This window comes from Gorilla gorilla, chromosome 17 (assembly GCF_029281585.2).
Source record: "Gorilla gorilla gorilla isolate KB3781 chromosome 17, NHGRI_mGorGor1-v2.1_pri, whole genome shotgun sequence".
NCBI lineage: Eukaryota > Metazoa > Chordata > Mammalia > Primates > Hominidae > Gorilla > Gorilla gorilla.
Window position 1 is genome coordinate 52833499 of NC_073241.2, and position 23006 is coordinate 52856504.

General features: G+C 41.9%; 1 protein-coding gene across 5 annotated transcripts in view; it reads right to left on the reverse strand.

The window, feature by feature from the left end:
* Window positions 1-219: 219 nt before the first annotated feature.
* The window catches only part of ANKRD29 (ankyrin repeat domain 29), a 64221-nt gene continuing 41434 nt past the window's right edge, over window positions 220-23006 (reverse strand). For 2 of the 5 annotated variants that reach the window (XM_019014319.4, XM_063699123.1), the window contains exons 7-10: window positions 21766-21864; window positions 19970-20065; window positions 13376-13474; window positions 220-2602 (exon numbers count right to left, since the gene is read on the reverse strand). In XM_019014319.4, coding sequence (XP_018869864.3) covers window positions 2519-2602; window positions 13376-13474; window positions 19970-20065; window positions 21766-21864 — 378 coding nt within the window. In that variant the 3' untranslated portion in view covers window positions 220-2518. Of the gene's footprint in view, window positions 2603-10527; window positions 10596-13375; window positions 13475-19969; window positions 20066-21765; window positions 21865-23006 lie in introns of all 5 variants that reach the window. The other 3 variants (XR_002003522.4, XM_019014320.4, XM_019014321.4) reach the window with 3 other exon arrangements.

The following is a 23006-nucleotide window of genomic DNA, read 5'->3' on the forward strand; positions in this document are numbered from 1 at the left end:
TTTTCTGAATGAAAACTTTTTGGAATCATTTCATTCTCTACAGCAGAGATAATGAAATCATAGGTCCATTACTAAAATAAAGTCTAAATATCTATTTAGGGTCCCAAATATCAATATATTTACAGAGTTGAATTATTCACCCTAAAATTCCATGCTACTAAAAATCACATAGCAATAACTCTTGATTAAAAACAAAAAGAAAAAAGCAGCAAAGGCAAATGGGGTAGTATATTAACTTTATTTTGAATTATTATATAACATGGAATATGTCATCAAAGAATGAATTAATGAAAAACGTTTGTAGTTCAGTTAAGCAGATGATTTGCATAGGAATTGCTAGTTTTAAGTCTTAGGATGCGGAGCTAACTGAATTGTCAATTAGATTAACGTAGAATAATCATTTACATGTGTGCAAACTAAAATGCAATTTTGAAAATAACACACCTTTCCATACAGTCTTTGGTAGGTGATGAATCATTTTCCCTGCTATGGGTAATCTCATCTAGATCAAATGTGATCCTTCTAAGCTAGACACCTCTTCCCTACAGTAAGAAGGCCTCCATATTGTTCAAGCTACTGGCTTCAATTTTATGGCTCTAATATTGTTCAAGAACATTACCCACTTAAAACTATTGATGTAATAGGCCAATTACATGTTTTAGTGAAAAACAGTAAGTTTGTGATTCATCCCATTTTGGCTTTTGGAACTTTGTTATCAGTACCCATAATGTTTTGCTTTGTATCAGTGATTAGCAACTATTTTTGCCATAAGGGCTAACTAAGGGGAAAATACAAAGCATTTAAGGCCATATTATTTTCCTCTTCAAAATGAATACAGCTTTTTGAAATTCGCACAGGAGAAAATGTATATTTGTACAAATTTGCTGAATGAAAGACTGTCAATGAGGAAATGGCACTGATTTTAGCCACCAAAATGTTTATATCTGGATGTTTTAGCAACAGAGCGCTTTCTAATATTTTATCCTAGAATCAGGTTGCAGGCTTTTTGTATAGCTGGTCAGGCTGTAGGCACCTGTGGGCCTGTGAGTTGCTCATTTGCTTGAGACATTTATCAAAATATGCTGATTTTTGTTGCATTAATTGTTATAAATTTTAAGAGAATATCTTCTAATTTTGAAGATTATATTCTATTATTTACTGAATTAACGATAATCCTTTTAGTAACTCTGAAAGTTGGTTAAACAAAAATTCTTTTGGGATTACAACATTTTCCTCTAAAAATGTCTTTACATAGACACTGACTGAAAACCAGAGCAGAACATGAAGAAATAAGCTAAAGATGTGTTTAAATAGCAGAAATACCATTGTGTTTATTTTGGTAGATTACAGAAAGAAGGTTTTATTTTTGTATGTGCAGTTAGGCACTGACTGAGGCATTTAGACACCATTAATTATAAAGTGCATTGAATATAAGTTTTGATCCCCTTCAAAGGAATAATTCAATAAACCTCATATTTCATTCTTGGAATCAGTCAACTCAAAAACATGCATAGATGAAGACTTACTAAGTGCTAATAACAGTCTTTTATTATTTATACTCCTGCAATAGTAATAGCAACATACTGTACTTGCATATATCACATCTTATCCAAGGACCTCAAAGTCATTCTATCAAGCAACACGGTGTTGGAAACTCAAGATTCCACAGCATGTTAGGTATACTTACTTATGGAATAGGAAATAGATTCCCAACAATAGAGCCAAAATAAAAGACCAAAGAGACAAGCCTACATATTTCTCGTGGTTTATAACTTTCTGAATTTCCAACTTCGCCACTGGTATTGTAACCTACCTACAATGTTGACTCTATGTAAAATTGATTTTTACATGTCAGGAATAAGATGAGGATCAACGGACAAATGCACAGTCTGTCTTTTCTATAGTTCAATAGTCCATCTTTGAATAGCACATAATGGAATGTCAGAAGTGGTTTTTTAATAATGTATGTTTACACTTCATTGATTTATAACAATCATGGCTATGGTTCTTGGGTAGAGGAGAATGTTTTATACTGGAATGACATACATATGTAGGTAAAATATGATAGATCTATATATTTTAGCACATCTACATTTAACACAAAAGCAAAAGTGCATCAATCCATTGAAGGTCAGCTTTTCAGTCTTTTAAAGGAACAAAGCATTCTGTCTCCTTGCTTAGTACTGAGAACCCTGTCCACCTTAGAGTTTAACTGAGAGGCCCAAGTTAGCATTGTTGAAAATGAGTTTCTGTGGAATCTGTGAACATGCCAGGCCCCCCGGGAGATGAGTTACAGGACACCATGAGAAGTCCACGGTGAAGGGGCAAGAGGGTCCCTGAGCTGTTTGGTTCTTGACTTGGTGCACAGAGCGTAGCTCTTCTTTGTCAGGGACCCACAGGGTGGGCATTCTGGGCATCTTTTTTTTTCATAAAAGAATTTCCAACACTGCTTGAAATGCAATTTCTTTTTGGACAATGTGGTTAAGCTTTCTATCTTTCTGTCAAATATGGAGCTAAGTTAGCTCCTTCTGGGACCTTCTTTACTTCTCAGGAGACGCAATATACGTTCATTTTTGGTTAGTTCTGCCGGAAGTTCATTGGCCTGAAAGAAGAGAAGATGGGCATTAGTGAATCCCCATAGCTGGTGTGGTTTTAGGGACTCCAAAGAGGGGCATTTGACCCACTCTTTCTCCTTCACTAATGAAAAAAATCCACACTGGACTCACTCTTTTATATAAAGGTATTACAAATCTTCTTTAAATGTATAAATATTACTTGTTATATCCTTATCTCATTCTTAGAGACATTTTCCAGCCAGATCCCTTACTAGACTGTAATCTCTTAGGGGGAAGGGTCCAGATCTAATTAATCATTGTATCCTTATCTCCAGCACAATGCCCAGCATGTCTAAAATGTGCTCAATAAGTACCGGTCAAATTAAATGTTACACCTTATATGTATTTTATAATTTTATTATTATTATTTTTTGAGACAGGGTCTTGCTCTGTCACCCAGGCTGGAGTGCAGTGTTGCAATCATGGCTCACTGCAGCGTTGACCTCCCCAGCTCAAATGATCCTCCCACCTCAGCCTCCCGAGTAGCTGGGACCACAGATGTGCACCACTATGCTCAGCTAATTTCCAGAGATGGGGTTTGCCATGTTGCCCCAGCTGGTCTTGAACTCCTCGGTTTAAGTGATCCTTCTGCCTCAGCTTCCAAAGTGTTGGGATTATGGCATCAGCCACCGTGCCCAGCCTACCTTATATTTATTAATGTATGACATGAGGTAGTCTGCCCACTAAGGACTTGGGACTGAGTCAGGACTCAGCACAGGTGTCTTTTTTTTTTTGTTTTTTGAGATGGAGTCTCACTTTGTCACCCAGGCTGGAGTGCAGTGGTGTGACCTCGGCTCACTGCAATCTCTGCCTCCTGGGTTCAAGCAATTCTCCTGCCTCAGCCTCCCGAGTGGCTGGGACTACAGGCATGTGCCACCATGCTCGGCTAAATTTTGTATTTTTAGTAGAGACAGGGTTTCGCCATTTAGCCAGGCTGGTCTTCAACTCCTGACCTCAAGTGATCCGCCCGCCTCCGCCTCCCAAAGTGCTGGGATTACAGGTGTGAGCCACCATGCTGGGCCAGATATCTTTTGATGAGAAGGCAGAGATAGGAAACCTCCAGAGCATAAGAGACACCTGGGAAAGAAGAGCATTGGTGGCTAACACCTTCCACCTTACTCAGTATCACTCGAAGGCCTTTCTTTTCACATTGCTGCTGAGATACATCCATTAGGCATCTAGTGAACCAGTCCCTACCATTGACAACAGGTGTGATGTGGAAGTGGCTCTCAAACCTGTTGGTTTCAGGACCCTTTATACTCTCAAAAATTACTGAAGAGTCTAACAAATTTTGTTTTTAACTTATTAAAAATGAAAGCTGAGGGCTATGCGCAGTGGCTCACACCTGTAATGCTAGCACTTTGGGAGGCCGAGGTGAGAGGACCACTTGAGCTCAGGAGTTGGAGACCAGCCTGGGCAACATAGTGAAACCTCATCTCTATTATTTAAAAAGAAAATATTTTCAAAAAGAAAAAAAAAGAAATTAAAACTGAGAAAATTTTAAAAATATATTTATTAATTCACTAAAAATAATAAATCCAAGTTAATATAGTTATGAAAAATTAAATTTTCAAAAACAAGTAAAAATTCTGAGAAGAGTAGCACTGCTCAACAGCTTTACATATTTCTTTCATGTGTAGCTTAACAGAATACAATTGGATTCTCATATCTCCATCTGTATCCTGTCTATTGTGATATGCTCTTTTGGTAGAAGGATATAAAGAAAATTAAGCTTCACACAGATATGTAGCTGGAAAAGGAAGGAGTATTTTAACAGTCTTTTTGGATTGCTGTGGATATTATTCTCTGATGCCACATCAATACTCAACAAATGGTAGTTTCTTAAAGGTTAAATGCAATGTGGGATTTGAAACCATACCAATGAACTTTAAAACCCACAGGTTTATCTATTTATAGTTGGATCTTTTACCTATGCATGGTTTGTAACATGCACTGCTCATTTGGAAAATATCAGTTCACTGAGTTTGTAGAATGTTGGCACATTTCATTGTGCAATATCAAAAACTCACATTCTGGCTGGGCGTGGTGGCTCACGCCTGTAATCCCAGCACTTTGGGAGGCCAAGGCAAGTGGATCACCTGAGGTCACAAGTTTAAGACCAGCCTGGCCAATATGGCGAAAACCTGTCTCCACTAAAAATACAAAAATTAGCTGGGCTTGGTGGCACATGCCTGTAATCCCAGCTACTCAGGAGGCTGAGGCAGGAGAATCCCTTGAACCTGGGAGGCGGAGGTTGCAGTGAGCTGAGATCACGCCACTGCACTCCAGCCTGAGTGATAGTGAGACTCCATCTCACAAACAAACAAACAAAAAAACTGATCCATCAGAAAAGCCTTTAAGTTTGGGAAGCTGTTAAGGTCATAGTGGTAGATACCTTGTTCTTTCAAGTAAAAATAGTGTTCTATGAAAAAAGTGGCAGGTTCACTTTGCAATTCAAACAACTGCACAGGGACTGTGGAGGCTAATGCAACTCCATCTTGGATGCTAATCTGCCATGTTTACTTCTCTTTTTTTTTTTTTTTAAGACGGAGTCTCACTCTGTTGCCCAGGCTGGAGTGCAGTGGTGCCATCTCGGCTCACTGCAACCTCTACCTCCTGAGTTCAAGTGATTCTCCTGCCTCAGCCTCCCCAGTAGCTGGGATTATAGGTGCACACCACCATGCCCAGCTAATTTTTGTATTTTAGTAGAGATGAGGTTTCATCGTTTGGCCAGGCTGGTCTCGAACTCCTGACCTCAAGTGATGCGCCTGCCTCAGCCTCCCAAACTGCTGGGATTACAGGTGTGAGCCACCGCACTCAGGCTGCCATGTGATTAACCCTAGTTTTGGGAATGCCTCTAAGATTCCTATTTTATCTACTTTTTTTGTGTTTCCTACTGAAAATCCTGACCATAGGTCAAAACGACCTTGCCCATAAGCCCTGCCCTTAGGCAGTCACATAGTGTTCTTGCCTTTCCCTGAGAGGTTGACTTCACTTGTCCTGTATATTCCTTCCCTTAGGCCCTGGGTCTGGGGGGTGGTGTCCTGAGACTATGACTCCTGTCCCTGTTACTTTCTGAGAAACTGGATATGTCAGCCTGTTTTTATTTTTTTCTTCTTTTCTGCTGTGATCATCTGGATGTCAGCTTCTTTCTTGGCTTCTCAGCTTCTTCAGACTTTTGGGGGCAGTTTTGCCTGTTCACCGCCCAACAGGTGCTTTTTTTTTTCCTTTTGAGATGGAGTCTCACTCTGTTGCCATGCTGGAGTGCAGTGGCGCAATCTCGGCTCACTGCAACCTCCGCCCCCCCGGTTCAAGCGATTCTCCTGCCTCAGCCTCCCGAGGAGCTGGGACTACAGGCGCATGCCACCACACCTGGCTAATTTTTGTATTTTTAGTAGAGATGGGGTTTCACCATGTTGGCCAGGATGGTCTCGATTTCTTGACCTCATGATCCACCTGCCTCAGCCTCCCAAAGTGCTGGGATTACAGGCGTGAGCCACCGTTCCTGGCCAGGTGCTTTTTCTTGAGATAATCATCATACTTCAGTACACAGCAGAAGTGCTGTAGGCATGTTTTCCATTTCATCACACAGAATTTTATTTTATTTATTTTGAAACAGAGTCTTATTCTGTCGCCCAGGCTGGAGTGCAATGGCAAAATCTCTGCTCACTGCAGCCTCTGTCTCCCGGGTTCAAGTGATTCTCCTGCTTCAGCCTCCTGAGTAGTTGGGATTACAGGCGCCCACGACTGTGCCTGGCTAATTTTTATATTTTTAGTAGAGATGGGGTTTTGCCATGTTGGACAGGCTGGTTTTGAACTCCTGACCTCAGGTGATCCACTCACCTTAACCTCCCAAAGTGCTGGGATTACAGGTGTTAGCCACCACGCCCGGCCCAGAATTCTATTTTATTTATTTATTTTTTTAGACAGATGGTCTCACTGTGTCACCCAGGCTGGCATGCAGTGGTGCAATCATAGCTCATGACAGCCTCAAACTCCTTGGGCTCAAGCTGGGACTACAGGTGTGTGCCACTATCCCTGGCTTATTTTTTTTCTGGAGAGATAGGGTCTTGCTATGTTGCCCAGGCTGGTCTTAAACTCCTGGCCTCAAGCAGTCTTCCCACCTAGGCCTCCTGAAATGCTGAGATTATAGGTGTTGGCCACTTTGCCCCGCCATCACACAGAATTTTATTATTATTATTATTATTATTATTATTATTATTGTCATTATTTTTTGAGACAGAGTCTCGCTCCGTCGCCCAGGCTGGAGTGCAGTGGTGAGATCTTGGCTCACTGCAACCTCCGCCTCCCAGGTTCAAGCAATTCTCCTGCCTCAACCTCCTGAGTAGCTGGGATTATAGGCATGCGCGACCACGCCTGGCTAATTTTTGTATTTTTAGTAGAGACGGGGTTTCACCATGTTGGCCAGGCTGGTCTCGAACTCCTGACCTCACGTGATCCACCTGCCTCGGCCTCCCAAAGTGCTGAGATTACAGGCGTGAGCCACCGCACCCAGCCAATTACACAAAATTTTAAAAAGATGTATAGGAAGAGCCAAAATTTAATAAAATTGACATATTTTTACTGCTTCATCAGAGACATTCTTAAGTACAACTGGTATTTTTGTAGAGTAATTTACAAAATTTATAAAATAATTTACAAAGGCTTGTAAAATATTTTGCCAGTACAGTTTAGTGTTCCTGCTTTGAGGTGTACTAAGGCCCCAACAGTTTCATCCACCATTGCTTTTGCTTTTGTACCATTAGAGCAAATATCAGCACAGTGAAAAAGGCAGATAAGATCTTGTTTGCTTTTATAGGGGACAGGTTTTCTCTCTGTTGCTAAGGCTGGAGTGCAGTGGCACAATCATGTAGCTCACTGCAGCCTTGAACTCCTGGGCTCAAGTGATCTTTCCACCTCAGCCACCCTAGTAGTTAGGACTACAGGCACACACCACCATGCCCAGCTATGTTTTTTGTTTTTTAATTTCTTAAAGAGATGAGGTCTTGCTGTATTGCCCATGCTGGTCTTGAACTTTTGGCTTCAAGCGATCCTGCTGCCTCAGCCTTCCAAACTGCTGGGATTACAGGCATGAACTACCTCAACTGGCTAACATCTTTTTATTATCAAGAATATGGTTTTGAATTCTTTTTTTAAAATTGTAAATAGATTTTTATTTCTTTTGTAGAGAGGAGGTCTTGCTATATTGCCCAGGTTGGTCTTGAACTTCCAGGCTCAAGTGATCCTCCCACCTCTGCCTCCCAAAGTGCTGGGATTACAGGCATGAGCCACTACACCCAACCTTGTTTTGACTTCTTAGACCCCCTGTATGGGTCATGAAGATCTTCAGGGGTCCAAGGATCCCACTTTGAGAAATGTTTGTATAGAGGAATCAGAAGGACTTTCTTGTGGCCAGGCATGGTGGCTCATGCCTATAGTTCAGCTACTCGGGAGGCTGAGGCAGGAGTATCACTTAAGCACAGGAGTTCAAGGTTACAGTTAGCTATGATGGCAACACTGCACTCCAGCCTGGGTGACAAGAGTGAGACTCTGTCTCTAAAAAGAAAGAAGGATGTTCTGGGAATTTCAGGGGAGGCCATTAAAGGGTAAAGCGCCATGCAGAATGGGGGAGGGAGGCTTGGTTGTAGATGTTACCTGTCTCACCATATTTTCTTCTCCAGCAGCCAAGCCTGGAACCCCAGTTGCTTTATCTGGAAACTTGATCCTAGGTGAAGCTTCTGCAGTCCCCATCTTCTAGCTGGATCCTGCTCCCTGACCTCTATCTGCTGGCTGGAACCTCACTTGTTAGGAATTGTAAGTTTGTCACAAGTGGTCTGCTGTGCAGCATGTCCTGTGGCTGCACCCCTTCTCACCACATGGGACCCTGGATGCCGATGCTGGATTCAGTCACAGAGGAAATTATTATGCTATGCTACTACAGACCAGAGGCTCCTCTATGGGGTCAAGTTCTGTTAGCTTAGTTCCTGCAGGAACAGATATTGTACAGGTCTAACACCTGGGCCTGCAGAGAAATGCTCCTGGTAAACAGACCTAAGCTTCATCCAGTCTCAGAGCAAACACTCAGGAATAACTGAGCTGTCTACATCAGTGGCTGGTCCATGGTAAGCAGACTGGCAGGTAGTTAGAGGAACCTCTACAGTCAAGGAGAAGGGAGCTTAAGAAGCTCTACCTCTGTCTACCAGCCTGCCAGCGTGTTGCCTTGTGTGACCATCTCCATGAATGTCCATATCCTCTGCTATTAAAAAAAGCTTTATACTTTCAAATCATGTTGTCAAGTTTTGGTCATTCACATCACCATTCTGTCTTCCATGTTGTTCTAAAATCCTGGTTTAATTCCTCTTCCCTCCCCGTTAGTCCCCACTAGATTCTCAGGTTGCTGAGATTGTACAGATTGATGTGATGGCGAGTGCCCCAGGCTAGCCCCTAAAGGCTATCTGGTTCATTACAGAGCAGGAGCATAGACCCATATTCATGATACTACAGTATCAAACCACTAAATCTCCCCACTGCTCCTGGGAGAAGATGTGCTCAGTCAAGGGTGTTGGGAACATAAGACCCCTGCACCCAGGGGTATGGCTACAGTCTGAGGAATGGCTATAGTGTGAGGAATGGCTGTTGGGGCCACTGGTTGGCCTTCTCCTCAGGCATCTGTCTCGAAGCCCCAGAGCAGAAGTCTTGGAACTCCTGGAGCAGAAGAGTGTTCTGTACTAGCTGAGAAGTCACTTTCTCCTGGAAGCCTCCAAACCATTCTTTACTCCCCTGCTTACAGCTGTCACTCCATATTGCAATTGCTTTAATTGTCTTTATTCCCCACTAAACTCTGAGCTTCATGAAAGCAGCAACTGTGAATCTTATTCACTATGGCATTCCCAGCACATAGCACAGTGCATGGTATCTAGTGTTTGTTGAATGAAAGAATGAAAGCCAAGAATGCTCCTTCTGCAGGAATCCCAACACCCTTGCCTATGGAGCTGCTATTAGCAAGACTGGCTTCTATGGAGTGGCTGGTAGGAAGCTGGGGACTTCCCTGGCAGCTCCTCCCAGGTGTCTGAGGGCTTCTGCAGTATGAAGGTCCAACAGGAGTGCCCACACATGTTTTCAAGTCATTTTTAAGGGAGGGTCCAAAGTCTAGCATTCTGCCCACTGGAAAATATTTATAACCATTATTGCTGGTGATTATTCCATTATTCTAAGAGATGCACAAGGAATTGCATTTTTCAGTTTCTATATACAGGTACTAATATTTCCTCCCTGTGAAACCGCCTTTGCAAAATTATAACTGAGGAAATTAAGACAGTGAAAGAAATCAGACCTAACCAACTCCATCTTGCTTCTAACCTTTAAGCTGTGCTTGTTCATTGCTGGGCATAGGTCAGACTAACTTTGGGAAGGAATTCAGCTCATGGTTTGACTCTGAAACAAAATTGATAACAGCCCTTTCCCGAAAAGACCCCCTTCTTGCCTGGGGACCAGTCTGCCTTTGTAGGACTAACAAATTAGCTACAAGATTAGACATTACAATTTAGGGCCGGGCGCGGTGGCTCACTCCTGTAATCCCAGCACTTTGGGAAACCCTGTTTCTCAAAGTGAAAGTTGGTGAAACCCTGTTTCTAAAAATACAAAAAATTAGCCTGGCATGCGCCTGTAATCTCAGCTACTCAGAAGGCTGAGGCAGGAGAATCGTTTGAACCTGGGAGGCGGAGGTTGCAGTGAGCTGAGATCGCACCATTGCACTCCAGCTTGGGCAACAAGAGAGAAATTCTGTTTCAAAAAAAAAAAAAAATTCAATTTAGGGGTCATGCAGCTTCTGGCTCCAAGAGTTGGAACTGCCCCGATTTGCTTACATCACTATTGTAAGACCTAAGATTAGTGCTTGAAATATTTTGCAGACCTTGCACTTGATGGATCAGCGACACCACCCAGACCAGTAATCTGGCCCAATCAGTTCTGCCATCGCACCTAGAAACAGAAAACATTAAGAAAACCTAACTTTGACCCCCTATGATTCCATCTCCAATCTGACCAATCAGCACTCGCTACTTCCCAAGCCCCTACCCGCCAAATTATCTTTAAAAACTCTGATCCCCGAATGCTCGGAGATACTGATTTGAATAATAATAAAACTCCTATCTCCCGCACAGCTGGCTCTGCGTGAATTACTCTTTCTCCACTGCAAGTCCCCTGTCCTGATACAGCGGTTCTGTCTAGGCAGCAGGCAAGGTGAACCCATTGGGCGGTTACACTTGCTTGGATTCAGGAGAGTCCAAAGTCCAGCATTTTGCCCACTTGAAATTACTCATAACCATTATTGTTGGTAGTTATTCCATTATTCTAGGAGACACACAAGGAATTGCACTTTTCAGTTTCTATGTAAAGGTATTGATGTTTCCTCCTTGTCTTAATTCAGGACTGGATAGCTCACCAACAAAGACTGGTCTCTTTAGGAAGTCTGTGCACAAGGTCTAAAGATAAGATCTAAAGAAAGGCAATTGTGATTTCAACTGGCTTATCACACAGCCAGGCCAGCTAATGGAAAACAAATCCAAGTATCTAAGGAGAGATAAGCAGAAATGTTATAGACAAGCAATTCAATGGGAATGGGGAAGTAATACTTCTACATGCTGAGTCAAATGAAAAAAGTGACCCCTGGCATGTTGTTTAACTGGCACTTCTTAAGGTTTCTTTTCAAAATGTCATGAAATGTTATATGTTTTTGTTTTCATTATTAAAAAAATTTTAACACAGTAATATATGCTTAGAAAAATTCAGAGTATGTTAAGTATAAAGTAAAGGTTGCTTTTCATATCCTCCTCTATTCGTAAACACCAATACCACTTTCTCCTCCAAAAGTTTGTAGTTTATGGCTGGGCGCAGTGGCTCACGCCTGTAATCCCAGCACTTTGGGAGGCCGAGGGGGGCGGATCACAAGGTCAAGAGATGGAGACCATCCTGGTCAATGTGGCAAAACCCTGTCTCTACTAAAAATACAAAAAAATTAGCTGGGCGTGATGGTGCACACCTGTAGTTCCAGCTACTTGGGAGGCTGAGGCATGAGAATTGCTTGAACCTGGGAGGCGGAGGTTGCAGTGAGCCGAGATCGTGCCACTGCACTCCAGCCTGTCAACAGAGTGAGACTCTGTCTCAAAAACAACAACAACAACAGAAAATTTGTAGTTTAGGCCAGGTGTGGTGGCTTATGCCTATAATACCAGCACTTTGGTAGGCCAAGGTGGGAGGATTGCTTGAGTCCAGGAGTTCAAGACCAGCCTGGGCAACATAGCAAGAACACATCTCTATAAAAAGAAAAAAATTTACATTTAAATAAATAATAAATAAGTAAATAAAGTTTGTAGTTTAGTGCATTTTCTCTCTACTCCGTCGTTCAGGGTGGATTGCAGTGGTGTGACCATGGCTCACTGCACCCTTTGAGCTCCTTGGCTGGGTTCAGGTAATCCTCCCACCTCAGCCTCCTCAGTAGTTGGGACTACAGGTGCACACCACCACACCTGGCTAATTTTTGTATTTTTTGTGGAGACAGGCTTCGCCATGTTGCCCAGGCTGGTCTTGAACTCCTGGGCTCAAGCAATCTACCTGCCTCAGCCTCCCAAAGTGCTGGGTTTACAGGAGTGGGCCTTTGTGCCTGGCGCATGCATTCTCTCAAGACCTTTCCTAGGCTACTCTCCTCTGCTGCAATCTATACGTGTGCCAGCTTAAGCAGATGTTGAAGAGGACGAAGTAAAAGGACAATCATTTAAAAAAATTCTTATTGTGTACCCTCCCACCGCGAAGTTTGGCCTAATTGTAAATGAAGAATTTAGGACTAGAAAAAACTGGGTTTATTTTGTAACAGTGGCATGTACTCCTGTTAACGATACAAAAACAACCAAATATAGCACAAGCAATTCTCAAGATATGAACATCGAACTTATGGGAATGGCGATAAACTACCAGAATTTTGGCATTTTTAGGGTACATCTTAGATGACAGAACAATACTCCCACAGTAACTGCTCTCCCTTTCTTCCTCGCCTCCACCAGGAGAGTGCACCACTGTTCATTGATAACCACTGGCCGGCCGTGGTGCCTCGTGTGTAATCCCAGCACTTTGGGAGGCCGAGGTGGGTGGATCACTTGAGGTCAGGAGTTCAAGACCAGCCTGGCTAACATGGTGAAACCCCGTCTCTACTAAAACACAAAAAAATTAGCCGGGAGTGGTGGTCTGCGCCTGTAATCCCAGCTACTCAGGAGGCTGAGGCAGGAGAATTGCTTGAAGCTGGGAGGCGGAGGTTGCAGTGAGCCAAGATCACGCCACTGTACTCCAGTCTGGGTGACAGAGCGAGACTCCCTCTCAAAGAAAAAAAGAAAACCATTGATAGCCCCCTCACCCATCACACAACGCACGTCCATGTACCTGGTGCTAAACCATTTGTAAATGACCGGCTTCTGGGTCAGGGTTTCGTACATAGCAGAGCAGCTCCCTCGCTGCAATCTATTGAAAGTCAGCCCTCGACACAAGGGTTTGTTAAAAAAGAAAAAAAAAAACCATTGATATGAGTCAGGGTTTTTATTAATAGTAGAATTTCCTGGGTGCTCACTAATCACCTACTAATAGCAACCTTGAATACCCTTACTATGCAAAGAATGAAGATGGTGACTGGAGCCAGGGAGATGTTTATCCTTCCTGGCCTAGGAGGACACTTCAAGGGGCCCAAACGAGTTAAAAGATTGCTTAGTGGGTACCTTGTTTCTCAGGGATGGGTCTGCCCCTGCTTCTAGGAGCAGCGCAACTGTTTTAATGTTTCCGCTGAGCACTGCTGCATGGAGCGCTGATGTCCCATTCTAAGAGAAAATGACAGTGTGTGTCAGGAGTGAGCTCACAGCCATTGGCATTCAGCATGGCTTTCATCATAAACCATCTGGGTGATAAGACTGTAACCTCATACCCTTAACCTTCCTTATCTTGCCTTGTACTTTTCAAAGTCACATCAGCCCCTAGTATAGTGTCCTTGGATACATAACCAATGGTCAGTACAGATATTGCTAATGTTCTCTTACAAGTGAAATAAGGAATAGGGCTGAGGGGACACATGACTTCATGGTCATTCAGTCTGTTTTACATACTTTGGAACTTCCTGCAGAAGAAACAACAACGCCGTGCCCAACATTTTTGTTCTTCAAGGACAACACGTAAGGACAACACGTACAGTCTGTAGTTTTGCTGAGCCACTTCCAGCGAGGTTAGAGGAAGAGCTGTTTAGCCAACGGGCTGACCTGTCAGCCCAGCTACAGACACTCTGAGCACTCAGGTGGGCAGGACTGTGATTGTGGAGCTACAGGGCTTAAGAGGAAGGGTATGTGGGGTGAGGCAATGCCCCGGAGCTTTGAGTTGGAGCATTTTTGAGCACAGAAGGGCCTCATAGGTCAGTTGTTAATGTTTTATGACATTTACTGCAAATATTTATCAAAATAAGGAACCAGCTAAATGCAGCATGTAGCTGGACCAAGGAGAGGAGGGGAGGAGACTATAACAAAACTAAGAACAGTGGGCAGTCATAAGACATGGTTCTAGAGGGTACATATGTCCATAAATAGTACCTAAATGCAAACTTAGTTTCCTAATTAGTTGCTCATAATAAAAACCACTCTGATTTTGTAAAAGAGTAAAATATCATACCCAGAGAAAAATTCCCACAAAGTAGCATTTTTCTATGGTTGCTTTTAAGTATGTATGATAATTCACTACTCTTGTAACAATTTACTTGTCTAAATCTTAGCCAATCTATCAACTTCACCTACATGCAACACGGGTCAGAATTTTTTTTTTTTTTTTTTTTTTGGAGACAGTGTCTCGCTCTGTCTCCCAGGCTGGAGTGCAATGGCGCAATCTCAGCTCACTGCAACCTCTGCCTCCAGGGCTCAAACGATTCTCGTGCCTCAGCCTCCTGAGTAGCTGGGACTACAGGTGTGTAACAGCCACCCTGCTAATTTTTGTATTTTTTGTAGAGACAGGGTTTCGCCATGTTGCCTGGGCTGGTCGCCAACTCCTGAGCTCAGGGGTTTTGCCCGCCTCAGCCTCCCAAAGGGCTGGGATTACAGGTGTGAGCCACCATGCCTGACCAGGAGTTTTTAAAAAGCCAAAAAAGAGCTATTTGAAACAAGATTAGATTTTGCAAAGTTCAAGCTTTCTAAAGCTTGTTCCTTTTATTCATAGAATTCACTTTCATAGATGGTTTATTTTTACTTTACAATTTTTTTTTTTTTTTTTTGAGACGGAGTCTTGCTTTGTCACCCAGGCTTGAGTGCAGTGGTGTGATCTCGGCTCACTGCAAGCTCTGCCTCCCGGGTTCACGCCATTCTCCTGCCTCAGTCTTCCAAGTAGCTGGCACGACAGGCGCCCGCCACACACCCGGCTAATTTTTTGTATTTTTAGTAGAGACGGGGTTTCACCGTGTTAGCCAGGATGGTCTTGATTTCCTGACCTCGTGATCCTCCCGCCTTGGCCTTCCAAAGTGCTGGGATTACAGGAATGAGCCACTGCGCCCAGCTAATTTTTGTATTTTTGTAGAGACAGGGTTTCACCATGTTGGCCAGGCTGGTCTTGAACTCCTGACCTCAGGTGATCCACCCGCCTTGGCCTCCCAAAGTGCTGGGATTACAAGCGTGAGCCAGTGTGCCCGGCCTTTACAAACAATTTTAACAAGTGCAGCTTTTTGGCCTCTTTTTTTTCTTTTTTCTGGAGATGGAGTTTTGCTTTTGTCACCTGGGCTGGAGTGCAGTGGCGTGATCTCGGCTCATTGCAACCTCTGCCTCCCAGGTTCAAGCGATTCTCCTGCCTCAAACTCCTGAGTAGCTGGGATTACAGGTGTACACCACCACTCTTGGCTTATTTTTGTATTTTTAGTAGAGACGGGGTTTCACCACATTGGCCAAGCTGGTCTTGAACTCCTAATCTCAGGTGATTCGCCCACCTTGGCCTCCCAAAGAGCTAGGATTACAGGTGTGAGCCACCACACCAGACCAGGAATTTTTAAAAAGCCAAAAAAGAGCTGTTTGAAACAAGACTATATTTTTCAAAGTCCAAGCTTTCTAAAGCTTATTCCTTTTGTTCATAGAATTCATTTTCATAGATGGTTTATTCTTACTTTACACACAATTTTAACAAGTGCAGCTTTCTGGCTTCTAAAGCTCATGGCAGGCCAGACACAGTGGCTCACACCTGTAATCCCAGCGCTTTAGGAGGCTGAGGCAGGAGGATGAGAGAATCACTTGAGCCCAGGAGTTCAAAGGTCAAGACCAGCCTGGGCAACATAGCGAGACCCTGTCTCCAAAAAAAAAAAAAAAAAAAGCTCATGGCAGATGAAAGTAGCTCATGAGCTCATTAGGGCAGGGGAGAGAGGCCAACACATTGACAACAGCAGTTCTGTATTAACTGTCAGCAAGAATGGAATCTAAAAATATAAAGAGCAGACACAAAATATCCAAAAAGTGTCTGGGGTCATTTGAGGGCAAGTAGGTTTTATATACATTGATAGACTCTGAGAGGACAGTCCTAAAGCTAAGCCACTGTGTCCATTTAGAACAGATTTGGTGTCCTGTATTTAATAAAACAGGAGCATTATATCTCAGGGGTCAGCAAACCACAGCCTGCAAATCAAATCCTGCAAGCTAAGAACGGCTTCTGCTTTTAAAAATTTTTGCAGAGGCAGGGTTTGACTCCGTTGCCCTGGCAGAAGTGCAAAGATACAATCACAGCTCACAGTAACCTTGAACTCCTGGGCTCAAGCAATCCTCCTGCCTCAGCTGGGACTACAGCCACACACCACGGCATCCATCTAATTTTTAAACTTTTTGTAGAGATAGGGTCTTACTATATTCTCCAGGCTGGTCTCTAACTCCTGGCCTCAAGCAGTCCTCCTGCCTCAGCCTCCCAAAGTGCTGGATTATAGGTATAAATCACTGCACTCAGACTGTTTTTATATTTTTAAATGATTTTAAAAAGATTAAAAGAAGAAAAATATTTTGTAATATGTGAAAATATGAAATTCCACAAATAACAATGTTCACAAATAAAGTTTTATAGGAATTAAGATTTTTTTTTGAGACAGGATCTTCTCTGTCACCTAGGCTGCAGTGCAGTGGCTCGATCACAGCTTCATTTCCCAGGCTCAAGCCATCCTCCCACCTCAGCCTCCCAAGTAGCTGGGACTACAGGTGCATGCCATCATGACCAGTTAATTTTAAAAACATTTTTTGTGGAGATGGAGTCTAGCTATGTTGCCCAGGCTGGTTTGGAACTCTTGGATTCAAGCGATCCACCGCCTCAGCCTCCCAAAGTGCTGGGATTACAGGTGTGAGCCACCGCACTGGGCCTTTTTGTTGTATTTTCTATGGTTACTTTTGGATTACCACAGCAGAGTTGGGGCAGTTGGGAGAGACTTGTATGGCCCACAAAGCCTAAAATATTTGCTATCTGGTAACAGTAATATTCAGCAACATTTCAGTAAATATTACTAGACATAAATATTTACTCTATAGTATATATAGTATATATTTATATTATATAGTATATACTATATAGTATGTATATATAATATAGTATATATAATATATACATACTATACGTATGTATATATACTATGTATGTATACATACTATACGTATGTATACTCTATACATACTATACGTATGTATACTCTATACATACTATACGTATGTATACTCTATACATACTATACGTATGTATACTCTATACATACTATACGTATGTATACTCTATACATACTATACGTATGTATACTCTATACATACTATACGTATGTATACTCTATACATACTATACGTATGTATACTCTATACATACTATATGTATATAATACATCCATACTATATGTACTATATATTATATAGTATGTATTTACAGTATATAGTATATATTGTATAGTATATACTATATATAGTAAATATATGCCATATACTAATATGCCTCCTGGTCAAGGCAGGAGGATTGCTTAAGGCTGGGAGTTTGAGACCAGCTTGGACAATATAGTGAGACCCTATCTCTACAACAAATTTAAAAATTAGATGGGTGCAGTCGTGTGTGGCTGTAGTCCCAGCCGAGGCAGGAGGATTACTTGAGTGCAAGAATTCAAGATTACTGTGAGCTACGATTGCATCACTGTACTCAAGCTTGGGCAACAGAGTGAAACCCTGTCTCCGAAAAAATGTAAATTTATACTATATATATATTATAGTATATATATATAGTATATATATAATATATATAATATATATAGTATAGTATATATATAATATATATATAATATATAGTATAGTATATATTATATATATAGTATATATACTATATATAGTATATATACTATATACCATATATACTATATATAGTATACTATATACCATATATACTATATAGTATATATACTATATATAGTATATATACTATATATACTATATATACTTTATACCATATATACTATATAGTATATATACTATATATACTATATAGTATATATACTATATATACTATATATACTTTATACTATATATACTATATATACTTTATACTATATATACTATATAGTATATATAGTATATATACTATATAGTATATATACTATATATACTATATAGTATATATAATACATACTATATATACTATATATAGTATATAATATACATACTATATATACTATATAGTATATAATATACATACTATATATACTATATAGTATATATAATATACATACTATATATACTATATAGTATATATAATATACATACTATATATACTATATAGTATATATAATATACATACTATATATACTATGTAGTATATATAATATACATACTATATATACTATGTAGTATATATAATATACATACTATATATACTATGTAGTATATATAATATACATACTATATATACTATGTAGTATATATAATATACATACTATATATACTATGTAGTATATATAATATACATACTATATATACTATGTAGTATATATAATATACATACTATATATACTATATAGTATATATAATATACATACTATATATACTATATAGTATATATAATATACATACTATATATACTATATAGTATATATAATATATATACTATATATACTATATAGTATATATAGTATATATACTATATATACTATATAGTATATATAATATATATACTATATATAGCATATAGTAAATACATTCTGTAGTATATATTTCCTATAGTAATATTTATATATTAATAAATATATCTTTACTGTAGTAAATATATTAGTAATTAGTAATATTTATTACTATTTACTATTTAGTAATATTTACTAAAATGTTAGTAAGCATTACTACTAATAATATAATAAATAATATAATATAATAAAATTAATATAATCAATAATATAATTATATTAGTAAACAGAAATACTAATATTTATTAAGACTTTACAGAAAAAGTTTGCTGACTCCTGATATATAATATAGGTTAGAAATATTTTAATCAAAAATGATCAAAATTTAGGCCAGGTAGGGTGGCTCATGCCAGTAATCCCAGCACTTTGGGAGGCTGAGGCAAGTGGATCACTTGAGGTCAGGAGTTCAAGACCAGCCTGGCCAATATGGTGAAACCCCGTGTCTACTAAAAATACAAAAAGCTGGGTGTGGTGGCAGCGTGCCTGTAATCCCACCTACTTGGGAGGCTGAGACAGGAGAATCACTTGAACCTGGGAGGCAGAGGTTGCAGTGAGCCGAGATCGTGCCATTGCACTCCAGTCTGGGCTACAAAGGGAGACTCCATTTCAAAAAAGCAAAACAAAACAAAACAAAAAGATCAAAACTTAAAAAAAGAGTTTTGGCTCTGTTTTTTAGGTGACCCAGGTATCCATACTGACATATTTTCTGAGGCTTCCAGGTGTTTGAGGCTTATTTTATTTCACTTAAGGGAACAAAACAGAGTGGTTCTTTGCTCAAGAAAATGAAGAGAACAGACATAAGTGTCTGTTCTTCTTCCTTGATTTCACAAATCCTCCAAATGGTGTCAATATGGCATACTTTCCAATTAGCTATTTCATTACTACTGTCGATTTTTTTTTTTCTGCAAAACTAGGTAATGACAGACTGTGGTTCACTCTTTCTACCACCTCCCCACTTCTACCAGAGCCCCTGGGATCTCCAGCATCAAGAAGCTGCAGGTGTGTTCTTTCAAGAATCCAACTAACCAGGCTAACTGCACCCAAATTCGACACAGTCCCCAAGTGAGGACTTACTTTCTAACCTCTCTCTTACAGATTAGTAAAATTTATCTTTAGGTCTTACCTTCAAAATACCAAGAGTGGGTGAGAATTTAAGCAACTCTTTTATGACATCATTATACCCTTTGTTGGCTGCTTTCAATAATGCTGTTGTGCCATCCTTAACAGAGAGAGGAAAATAAAAGTTGATTATTAACATATATCTGTGTTGCTTGAAAGCTGTCAGTTGGGAACTGGAAAGCACCGTTGTCAGAAACTAATGACGTGTAAATTAAGCACAGATCAGCAATGTCTCTTAATCTAGGAGCATTTTAGAGAATATTAAGCAGTAAATTCTGCATGAAAGAGTATCAGATAAACAGTGACTTAGATTATGTTAGAACTCTGCCATTTGGGAATTCATACTTCTACAGTTCCTGAGAACACTGGGCAGGGGACAAGGGGAATTTCAAGAGCATATTTTTAGGCCATGGTTGGACCAAAGAGGCATTCTCTGCTGTTCATAACTTAGCAGAAATGGTTAACTGTCTTTAATAATTTAGATCATTGTTGAGCTGTATTTACTGTTTCTAAAAAAATTTATACAGCCTTGCCCTAGTCTGCTCTAGGCATCCGCCCGTGTGTGGGTAGTGGGGCTTAGGGGCAGAGGTGATAGATTAAAATCTGCTAAAAGGCCAGGTGCAGTGGCTCACGCCTGTAATTCTAGCACTTTGGAAGGCCAAGGCAGGAGGGTCACTTGAAACCCCATCTCTACCAAAAATACAATAGCCGGGTGTGGTAGCCCGTGCCTGTAGTCCCAGCTACTCGGGAGGCTGAGGCACGAGAATCACTTGAACCCAGAGGCGGAAGTTACAGTGAGCTGAGACCGTGCCACTGCACTCCAGCCTGGGTGACAGAGTGAGACTCTGTCTCAGAAAAAAATAAAATAAAATCTGCTAAAAAGAATGAAAAGCCAAATTCAAAAATTAATATTTAGCTTCTGTCATTATTTTTTGGCTCAAGAACAGTTTCCAAATTCCTTTTTCTCCCATTTTCACATATCAATCGCTGTGTTTGGAGGATTTAGTCCATAATTCTCCCGTAGCCAAGAAACAACTTCAGCCTGCCATTAGGGTTTATCTGTAATCAGAAAGAAGGAAGAATGAATTGGGGGGCGGGGGGGGGGGTTCTTTTCTGGCTTCAGAGATTGTGGGAAGAAGAAGAGTGAGAGAGAGGGCAGCGAAATGGTGGCGAACGCGTCTGGTGACTTCCCTTTTTTGGAGCTTAGACTTGGAGAGGGGAAGGTGGGTTATGTAAGCAAGGGTTATACAAAGGCCACAGTAAAACACAAAAAGCAAACAGCATAGGTGGTCAGGCTCTCTTCAAGCCTTCCTTATGGGGAAAAGGGCCTGCTGTGGAGCACACAAAGACAGTATTAGGTGGCACCAGCAGAGGCCAGGGGAGACGGCGGGCCAACAGGGGACGGGGTGCAAGGGGTCTGCAGCTCCAGGGAGGAGGGGCAAGAGGCAGGGCCTGCAGGAGGCGCAGCACTAGCCAGGGGATCCCCCTAGGACACGCCCCAGGACAGCTGGGAGGCCCCCAGGACAGGCGGGAGGCCCCCAGGACAGCCGGGTGGCCCCGTCTCTACCGCCCTCAGGCCTAAGGCTAAGATTCCACCCTCTCTAGTGCGTCCCAAGGTCATCTCGGGTGGAGGAGGAGAGAGACCGAGCAGCACCGAATCAGACCTTGACTTTGTTTTCCTGCTCAAGGAAGGAGGTTGGGAGGAAACCCATGTGGGCTGCAGACTCAGTCAAGACCCGTTTTCTCCGCACAGGCGCGCCGGGAGGCTTCGCTCTGTGGCCGCGCGACCCGGGCACTCACGTTCCGCGCAGCGTCGCGGTCGGCTCCGCGCAGCAGCATCACCCGCACCACCTCGCTGTGGCCCATCTGGGACGCGATCCACAGGGGCGCTGTCCCGTCCTGCAGGAAGAGGAGGCGGCGGCCGCCGTGACTGGGGCGCCCGACCCCACCCGCTCACAGAACGTCTTTAACACCAGGGGTCTGAAAGCGAAAACTCCGGGAAGGCACTCCCTGACCGCAGATCACACTCTGCAGCTGATCCACACCGCCCGGGAGGCAGTGAGAAAAGAGGGGGTGTGTGTAGCCCAAGGACGCAGACGGCACGTGGCTGAGCCTGGGCTACTTGAATAATTGCCAGTATTCAAATTTTGGCTTATAAAATCATCCATTTTGTGGCTGGATCTTTTACCAAAAAGGGTGGTACAGACTTCATGGAAAGATGCGTGGGAACCTTGCTTTGAAGGCTTGGGGGAGCAGCTGACCTGTATACATACACCACAGCAGAACCAAATTCCACAAACCCAGAGAGAAGCCGGCCTATTCCCCCAAGACTGTCCATTTCTTTGCTTTCCCAGTGGGTCACACCTTAATGTTCACACAATACACCCTTCATTCCCATAGAAAGCAGGCAGTTTCCTTTGAGGTGGGGTCTGCGGGTCAGAGAACTCAAGTCATTTCTCCTACTCTTCTAGTCTGGTGTCCAGAACCCTCCAAAGCCACCTCATTTCTTAGGGGACTTAATTTTAGGTGGAATGTGTTGTTGTGTCTTCTAGGAAGTGATGCACATAAACTAGTTATGGCAGGACAGCATTTTGGGGAATATTTCCTCTGCGTATATTTGGGAGTATTTCCCCAATATTGCTATCTCTGTGCACACTGGGCCATGAGGTGGAGATATATTGCTTCAGAGGAGAAAAAAGTAAAACATGCAAGGGATGGGGAAGGATTTGACAGTAGGGTGGTTCCCAGCAGATGGGATGGAAACTGGGAAAGCCTTCCAATGTATGAAGGAGCTAGAGAGGGAGGGGGAAGGCGGAGGTCACGTGAGAGTGTCCACGTTTTCTTCCCCCTCTGCGTTGAATCTCGGGTGTGTCGTGGGGGAGAGGTAACCTAGGTTGTGGAAGAAACATCAGGTCAGTTATGGGGAATTCCAGATGGGAAGGGATTTTCTCTTCTTGTGAGAAACCAGGAAAGTTACAAGCCCTTTAGAGAAGTTCTGCTCTCTGCTGGTGCCCGGGAGATAGGAGAGAAATGGCCGTGGG